This window comes from Oncorhynchus nerka, linkage group LG1 (genome assembly GCF_034236695.1).
Source record: "Oncorhynchus nerka isolate Pitt River linkage group LG1, Oner_Uvic_2.0, whole genome shotgun sequence".
In the NCBI taxonomy this organism is placed as follows: Eukaryota; Metazoa; Chordata; class Actinopteri; order Salmoniformes; family Salmonidae; genus Oncorhynchus; species Oncorhynchus nerka.
In genome coordinates this window covers 33,871,429-33,880,620 of record NC_088396.1, presented here as the reverse complement: position 1 = coordinate 33,880,620, position 9,192 = coordinate 33,871,429, and the positions used below count along the sequence as shown (strand labels likewise).

Sequence of the window (9,192 nt, the reverse complement as noted above, 5' to 3'; positions counted from 1 at the left end):
CTTGGAAACCCCCAAAATTGGGTCAAAATGCCAGAAAGAATACAGGGCAGATGATTCAAATTCAAAGTTGAAACCAGAATTGAGGTAAGTAACTGCCGAGTTATTGTTAAAGTTATTGTTGGTTATAAGAAATAGCGGATACAGTTTGTGAAAATAAAATAAAAAATAAACGGCAAAAGAATCACAAAATAGCAAAGTTGGGTCGGAGCTAACAAAGCTGCAGCCGTACAGTACAGTGCCATCTCAGAATTTTAACTGAGCTACAGAGGACCATGATCTACTCCTAATGTAACCGTTTGTTCATTCTATTCTATGCTCTAGATTTCTCTCCATACTGTACATCTGATTCATATCATGGGTAAGTTGAGCCTTGTATTTCACTTTTATGACATCAATAGGAAAGCAGGAATCCATGCAGCTCTGTTTCCCGTTTCTTTCCCTGTTGTCAGTGCGCTGTAACGGACGATAAGGCCCAGACGTCAGACACTTGCTCTCTCCTCTCCTCTCCTCTCTCAGGGGAGAGAGACATGGGGAGCGCTAGCCAGCTCTAGCCACACAGCCAAACCAAACAATCTTTCCATTCTCATTTCCCCTCCAGATTCTGAGAAGGAGCCATCAAAGATTCTGAGAAGGAGACATCAAAGTGTGTTGCAGCTGATACTGAAGCCTACACTGAGCAATTGTATCATTTTTGTCTACTATCTTGTAATTACAATGGCATGACATGTACTTAGCAAATCATTCACTGATAATGTGTTTTCCCCCTCTAGCAATCAACTATCTGTTTATCTGCCACGTGTCAAGAGTTGCAGCTCTTCCTCCTGTTTGCACATGCATCCTATGGGAGCTGCGGAAGTCGCAACATTTTCTGATTTCACCTCTCTTCCCTGTGAGTGAGAGGCTGACAACTGCACATTCCAGCCTGCCATGACAGTGTGTGACTTATTTCTGACTCCTGTGTTCTTCATGTTGACACCTGACACCCTGGAGCCCCCTTTTATTTGTTTAGTTTAACCAAGCTGTCATCATGGCATTCATTTGAATGTGTGTATGTGTGTAGTGCAGAGAGGTATTCACAAATCAATTCCAATGTTTGAGGTTGTTGGCTATTCTTTCATGCTTCTGCCCTCAACCTTGACATAACTCAACCTACAACTGTGTGACCTGGCCTTGGAGACAGAGCCTGTTCAAGACCCAGCAACAGTTTACTATATCACACAGATAAACCATAGGTGCTTCCTTTGTCTCTGAATGAATGGGTCAATGATAAAGTGCTGTAAACAGTCAATAGAACTGTACCTACAGTAGCCTATTCAAATGCCACTTGAAATAAAATCAGTTCTCCAATTATGATGAACATTTTAAATGAATTCTATGATGATACTATATTCTATTAATTATTAACGTTTCATGTAAAATAGATGCATGTTCCATGATAGAACACAATTACATTAGGTTTTTGGCCTATATATGTAATAAATTGACAAGTATTTGGCAACTTTCGATTTTTTCCAAAGATATACTATTACAGCCTTGTTTATTTACAATGTATCCCTTCTCCCGTTCCATGAATAGCTGCAGTCAAGGCAATAATCACAGCAAACTTTCACAAGGCAAGTATTCAACTGTAGTAAATAATAACATACCAAGCATTGTTCCAACCTGTGTTATGTAATTCCTCTCTGCTGTTTAGAATCTCCAAAACAACAATAGTCCTACATGTGCTCCCTTACTAAACGAATATCAGAGGACTGCAAGAAGTGACAGCCAGTTGATTTCGTGCCGTTTGCTCCATGACCATCATTTGGAAGCGAGAGTGAAAACGAACCCCTTGACTCAATGGATCCAAAGCAACGATTGACTCACTCGCTATCCAGCGCCACCTGGATTCCAGGCCAGTACTGCAGCATCTCCTTTCCTTCCGATTCTCCAATGTCCACAGCTTGGCCGGAGCTTGTCGTCTTCCCGGCTCCATTTCCACCGGATTTTTAACGCTCCTACCCGTCTCAGATCAAGACGAGACCACGTCAAAGGTAAAGAAGAAGCTCCAATGATCTGGGAGAGTCTAGGTTAGGCGGAGAAAGATCGTCCTTATTTGGTGTTTTCAGCGCTGTCGTGTTAGAGGGAGCTTGCTCGGAACTGACTTCATGCATCAGTTGGTACACCATGCTGATACTGGAGTGTCTCCTACCATAACAAACCTCTCCGTTCTACAAAGGATTCTAAGGTCGGATTCGAATCATTTATCGTTCCTTAGGATGCGTCAAATGACTTATAATCAATATGCTCATATTCGTCGGGTATATACGATTAATGCTCTCCTAAAGTGGGAGAAACATGCTGTGTTTTATTTAGCTCGCCTGCATGCCTTGCGAGCCCCCCTTACTGCAAATAGGTGCAATTATGTTTTCCCTGCAGCTCTTCATTCGCATTCTCCCAACCAATATTGGTGCGCTGGTGACTGTATGCTGTTTGAGTGTTCTGTGTTGTTTTCACCTATTGCTTGGCTTTTGACAGATAAAGCTCCCGGGATCTCACCACAAAACGAAGGTAGCCTAGTAACGTTAGTCAGTAGTCACAATGACTGAATCCGAGCCTGCTTTTATTAACGACAAGGCTACAAATGAGCTGCGATAATGTAGCCTTGTGTTACGGTTCTGTGGGGGGATTATTCAAAGCCAATTGGACCGAGCTAATGGAATGATTTGGTGCTCCTTATCTAACCATCTAGCTTGCTATAGGCGTGTGGTGTGACCATTATGGAAACATCGTGAACATCGTTTGTCCTTCAAAATGACAGGAATTTTAATTAAGTACTCTAATGGATTTTATTGTTATTGTTAGCTATTGTTTATGAACAACTTTTGATGAATAGACGGTAATGTTCAACATCCAACCATGTAAGTCGACAGCAGGACACAGACTCTGAGAAATGAATACTAATGTAGGCTATGAACCAAAGACCAACCCACAAAGGGGTCTACCAGTCCAGAGAATTATGTAAAGTTGAGGTATGATAACCTACCTGTCTGATGAGCAGCATCTCTCTCTCTGTATGTATGTATGTATCCCATTGATAGATCCAATTAAAAAGTGTCTATCTTTTCTTCTTTATGGGGGGAAATATATGTCCAGTGAAAGGCTATATGTCTATAGATGCTAGCCTATATTGCATTGATTAGTTTGATAACTTTTCTGTCGTTCGTTTTCAGGGGGAATCAAAATGTCCAGTGAAAGACAGGGGCGGTCAGATGACGAGAGTCCAAGCACCAGCAGTGGTAGTTCTGATGCGGACCAGAGAGACCCGGCGGTGCCGGAGCCAGAGGAGGCGGAGGAGAGAAAACAGCAGCCCCCCACACCTCCTCAGCAACAGAAGAAACCCACCAAATTATCCAGCAAGACTACCGCCAAGTTGTCCACTAGTGCTAAAAGGTAATGTCTTCATTATCATAATCACTGTATTCTTACAATCAGGGATACTGTAGTCTACATGATCCTTATGTTAAACTGAGTAGCCTAATGAATAATTTATGGTTAATTTATAATGCTTTAATCCTTTGAGACACAATAAGATTGTTAAAAACTAAAGCCATGCAAGTACATTATCATAGTAATGCCTTTATTTGGTTAATTGGTCTATTGTCGCTGGATATGCATCGTTTGTCAAGTTAGGCTACAGGAGCAGAGCAGGACTTAATATTACTTGTTCACATCTAACTTAGCGTATCTGAGGATACATTGTTTTTGAGTTCACATACTTGTGATGGTTGAGTATTGTAAAATAGGTGTTTTCACGCTCACAGTTGATGTCTTTCCTGTGTTGCAACCTGTGTTTGTTTGGTTGTAGAAAACTGTTTCTAAGTTTGGGGAGAAAATTGTCAAAAATATTTTTATGACAAATGTCCTATTCCTCTTATTAGGCCTATGCAACTATGTTTAGTGTTGGTAAGAGGAGAATGATCACTTTAACGTCCAACTAATAAATATAAAGCAGTTGCATGCAATTTTATCTGAGCTTCAAAAAGAAACTGACTTGTCTACACGATAGTCTTAAAAAAATGTATCAAGTACTAACAGTAGATGAGAAAACAAATGTATTGAGTGGCAAGTATGTCAAAATCCTCCCCTTTTCTCCCTTACACACCGTTAATAATGCTTTAGTAACAGCACTCTACTCAGCTCTCTGTTTAAAGGCCCTGTCAAATATACCCAAGGTCCTCCCCCCTCCCTCTCCCTCTCTACCTCATTTGCATATAAGCTTTAAAAGAAAATATTTTGTGCTAAAAGTGACTGGAATGGGTGGATGAGCGGCAGGATGGTAGGTGAGGGGGCTAGCTTTGTGCTGGGGGTGAGAGGGTTGTGTTGGGGTAAACGGACAGGGAGTAACGAAGGAGAGAAAGTTTTGCTGTTCTGGGTTTCGGGTTCTGCCTGGGAGAACAAAGAGGAAGCAGCCATGTTAGCTGTGCTGAGCGGAGAGAGAGAGGGGGGGGGGGGGGGTGGCGTGCAGTTAGAGCATCGCTGGTAGAGGGCAGTGGAAATCTCTAGTCTCGAGCTGTAAACTCTCTTCTCTTCTCACAGCTTCTCTTTTCCTCTCTCATTTCTCTCTCTCTCTGACAGCAAAGACCACGATAGAAACAAGTCTGTTGACTTCAAAGTGTTTTTAGTGTGTGTATTGTTCATCCCTCCAGTGTAGTGCTGTACATTCTCCTCTCACAGCTTCAGCACATGTCTCATTTCTCTTCCACAGAATCCAGAAGGAGCTCGCTGAGATCACTCTAGATCCACCACCTAACTGCAGGTATGGCAAAGATTTCATATTCATTTATATTCTCAGTTTATGCTCTTTTTGTTGATAAGGTTTGAAGGCGTCAGCATGCTTCAGGTCGGCTGGCGCCTAGCCGAACTGTGCTAGTCGAACTGAAGGAGTGTGCTTGCATCCTCCCTTAAAATACCGTCCCTTGAAAAACAATTCCTCTTCCTCAAAATAGTCATAATTAATCTAAGATAACACAAGAAATCTGTCATAGATTTTGCAGTTTTTGCCGAAGAGATCTTAGTCGTGCAATTTGACATCTAACTAAAATGTGCATGAAAACAAGTCGTCCCCCCCGTTGAATGACAACAAAGACTTTATTGAAGAATTTCTACTGTTGACCAATCACCGAAGAAGGGGAGTGGACTTAGTCTCCGAACTTCGACTTGCCTTCAGAAAAAATGCTGTGTACCCGAACAGCTGTAAAAACCTTAGCCGAAGGCCAAAACGAACAAAAACGCCACAAAATGTAGTCATAATATATGCGCAAACTCTGCCGAACTGTTTCGGTTGGGAAGCATGCAGACGCATTAATTAAGGCTGCCTCTTATGTGTTCCGCTGTCACACAAAACTGTTGCAGATATATTTTTTTACTTATTGTATTACTATTATAGTGTCGTAATAGGACATTTATATTATTTCAATGCTAGGCTTCAAAGCAGAGACAGAGAGGAAAGTCTGGTGTGGTGGTTTTTGATGTGTTAAATCATTTATGTTTAGCTATGGTCTTTGCACTGTCATGTTTTTAATAATGCAACAGATGCTGCATTTACGCAGACTGTCTTATATTCCATCTTTTGTAACGGGGTTGACATAGATTTGTGTTTATATCGGAGTTGACATAGATATGTGTTTATATCGGAGTTGACATAGATATGTGTTTATATCGGAGTTGACATAGATATGTGTTTATATCCAGACTGTATCACAACCGGCTGTGATTGGGAGTCCCATAGGGTGGCGCACAATTGGCCCATCGTCATCAGGGTTTGGCCACTTGCCTAGTTAAATAAAGGTTACATTTTTTTTTAAATGACAGAGTTGACATAGGTATGTGTTTTATAAAACAGATGTGATGCTGCAGATTCAGTGTAATTATGTTTAATTAGTGAATGTATGATTTTATGTTTTTGATGACCGCGGAGGAATTTTGCTTTATATTCTTTTTACTGTTCGTTTAATGAAACATGTTTTTGGGAGGTATTTTTTGTGGTCTGTTTGTAAAGATTCTTGAATGCCATTTTGCCAGTCTTGAGTCTCCTGTAATTGAATAGATGTCATGCAACCTGATAAACTTTACAATACTTTACTTACTGGGGTAGGCAATCATTCTTTAATCAAACCAGTGTTGCACAGATACCGGCAGAGGGTATTTTCACTGTTTTTTAATTGCATTTTAAATGTTTACAACCAAGGAGAAATTACACACAGTGACCAAATGATTTGGATTGCATTGAGTTTGAGTTATCCCTCCGAATATGTGTTTCATTCATGAAGTCGGTTAGCTCTAATGACTTTGACCCTGGCCCGGGATTTTCCTTCTAGGATTTATTCATGAAGCAGCACTATGACATATGGTCTTTGTTTTGTTCTCTAGACCCGGGGTTTAAAGGGGGGGTTTTGGCATTCTTTAGACTAGCCCCTTCACCCCTCTATTGGGCTGCAAACATGAATTATTTCCTGTTAAACAAACCTCACCGTGCCCACTGACCCTTTGAAAGGCCCTCTCTTAAGACGCCGTGTGATATGATTCATGTTGCAACAATATCACACTAAGATTCGACATGAATTCCTTTGACTCCACATTTGTGGTTTTAAATTGGAAGCAGTTAGTGTGTGGTGTCATAGACGTTGATGTAGTTTCTGCTACCTTTAGTCAAGAGCCATTTATCAGAAACTACTTTGCACAAACATTCTGTTGTCTAAAAAGCTGATGTTGCATGTATGCATCGGTTAAGTTAACCTTCGCCATGCAAGACTTCCTTACTAAGATGCAGCTCAGGTCACTGTATCCCTGTGAGGACGTGGATCATGGACCACTGATCAGCAAGATGTGGCTTAATGTCTGTGGGTGAATGTGTGCTCCTCCTCCGCTTCCTGTTGTGGTAATGCGGTATTGGTGAGCTCCAGCCCACACCGTGTGTCTTCTGAATAGAAAATCGGGGGATCGATATCGTGCCGCGGCACGACTAGGGGATTCCTGAGACAACGTTGATAATGGTCATTGACAATGCAGATTTGATGGCCTTTCATGGTCTGATCCTCTGCTCTGCGCTGTGCACTCTCAGAGTAGAAGTGCTGATGTAGGATCAGTTTAGCCTTTCAGATTATTATGGCTATCATAAAATGGACAGGGGGGCCCTGATCCTGTTCTCAGCAGAAGGAGATAATAACCCCACAATGCCTATATATCAGCTCCATCCCTGGCTCATGATTTCCCTTTCAATTAGTAGGACAGTCAGTCAGTCAGTCTGGTTGCATCCCAAATAGCAACCTATTCCTTATATAGTGCACTACATTTGAGGCTCTGGTCAAAAGTTGTTTACTGTATAGGGAATAGGGTGCCATTTGGGATGCAGACTCGGTCTCCGCAGTGCGTTGTTTACCTGGAGGCTGCCTGGGATGTTACATTAATTTGATGATAATGCATCACATTTCAGCAGCACTGCCTGGCCTGGACACATCATGGAAAAGAAAAAAGGTACCTGGATCTGGTTTCAGTTGTTTGACCTAGCCTAGTTCACTGTTGTCAGTTCGGTTGCATTATCAACTATCAAGTAACACACATACCCACACACACAAATCTGTCATTGTGCCCTTGAGCAAGGCACTTAACCCCAATCGCTCCATGCGCGCTGGACAATGGTGAACCTGGCCATGACCCCACTCCCAGCAGGTGTCTCAGGGGGAGTTGGGATTTGCAATGAAACACATATCCATTACACTCTTGTACAAGTGTCCACCCACAAGTGTGTAACTGGACAAATATAAGCACCCCCCAAATTAAATTATTATAATGACTAATCTAAGTGCAAGCTCACCTGCAATTTGACACTAAGAAATACAGACTTAATGGACTGAATGCCATTCTTAAACAGATTAATTCAAACATTGTCTGTGTTCTGCTAGTCCACATCGGCCAGTGACTCGTTCCCTCTAGGAAAAATAAACATTTTATATTATATTTGATTAATCATTAACCCAAATACTTATTATACCTGATGGATGAGGGATATCCTGGTTTCTATGTCCCTGTTTATGCTGATAATATTATATAATAATGCAGACATACCATATATTACCGTCCAATATCATCCAATATTTCCCCACTGAGAAACACTAATATTGCTTGTCAGACCACACATAAACATACATATTTATGATCAAAGGACATACAGTGAGCTCGAAAAGTATTGGCAATTTATTACATTTTTGGGGCTCTGTACTCCAGCAAATGATACAATGACTATGGGATTGAAATGCAGACTGTCAGCTTTAATTTAAGGGTATTTTTATACATATCGGGTGAACTGTTTAGAAATTTCAGCACATTTTGTATATAGTCCCCCCATTTTAGGGGAACAAAAGTATTGGGACAAATTCACTTATATGTGTGTTAAAGTAGTAAAACTGTAAGTATTTGGTACCATACTCATAGCATGCAATGACTACATCAAGCTTGTGACTCTACACATTTGTAGGATGTATTTTTGGTTGTGATCCAGATCATTTTGTGCCCAATAGATATTCATGGTAAATAATCTATTGTGTCATTTTGGAGTCACTTTTATTGTAAATAAGAATAGAATATGTTTCTACATTAATGTGGATGGCCGATTAATTAGGGCCGATTTCAAGTTTTCATAACAATTGGTAATCGGCATTTTTGGACGCCGATTATGGCCGATTACATTGCATTCCACGAGGAAACTGCATGGCAGGCTGACCACCTTTTACACCAGTGCAGCAAGGAGCCAAGGTAAGTTGGTAGCTAGCATTAAACTTATCTTATAAAAAACAATACATCTTCACATAATCACTAGTTAACTATTAATAATGCAACCGAACTGACAACAGTGAACTAGGCTAGGTCAAACAACTGAAACCAGATCCAGGTAGTGCTGCTGAAATGTGCAGTAGCAGGCTCATAAGCATTCATTCAAACAGCACTTTCCTGCGTTTGCCAGCAGCTCTTCGCAATGCTTGAAGCACAGCGCTGTTTATGACTTCAAGCCTATCAACTCCCGAGATTAGGCTGGCAATCCTATAGTGCTTATAAGAACATCCAATAGTCAAAGGTATATGAAATACAAATGGTATAGAGAGAAATAGTCCTATAAATTCCTATAATAACTACAACCTAAAACTTCTTAACTGG

General features: G+C 40.9%; 1 protein-coding gene across 3 annotated transcripts in view; it reads left to right on the top strand.

Moving 5' to 3' along the window:
• The first annotated feature begins 1,948 nt into the window (after window positions 1-1,948).
• Window positions 1,949-9,192, top strand: part of LOC115129544 (ubiquitin-conjugating enzyme E2 E3) — a 60,194-nt gene continuing 52,950 nt past the window's right edge. For 2 of the 3 annotated variants that reach the window (XM_029660016.2, XM_065018349.1), the window contains exons 1-3: window positions 1,949-2,033; window positions 3,213-3,432; window positions 4,748-4,798. In XM_029660016.2, the coding sequence (XP_029515876.1) occupies window positions 3,224-3,432; window positions 4,748-4,798 (260 nt within the window). In that variant the 5' untranslated portion in view covers window positions 1,949-2,033; window positions 3,213-3,223. Of the gene's footprint in view, window positions 2,034-2,099; window positions 2,228-3,212; window positions 3,433-4,747; window positions 4,799-9,192 lie in introns of those variants that run through there. The other variant, XM_065018353.1, reaches the window with a different exon arrangement.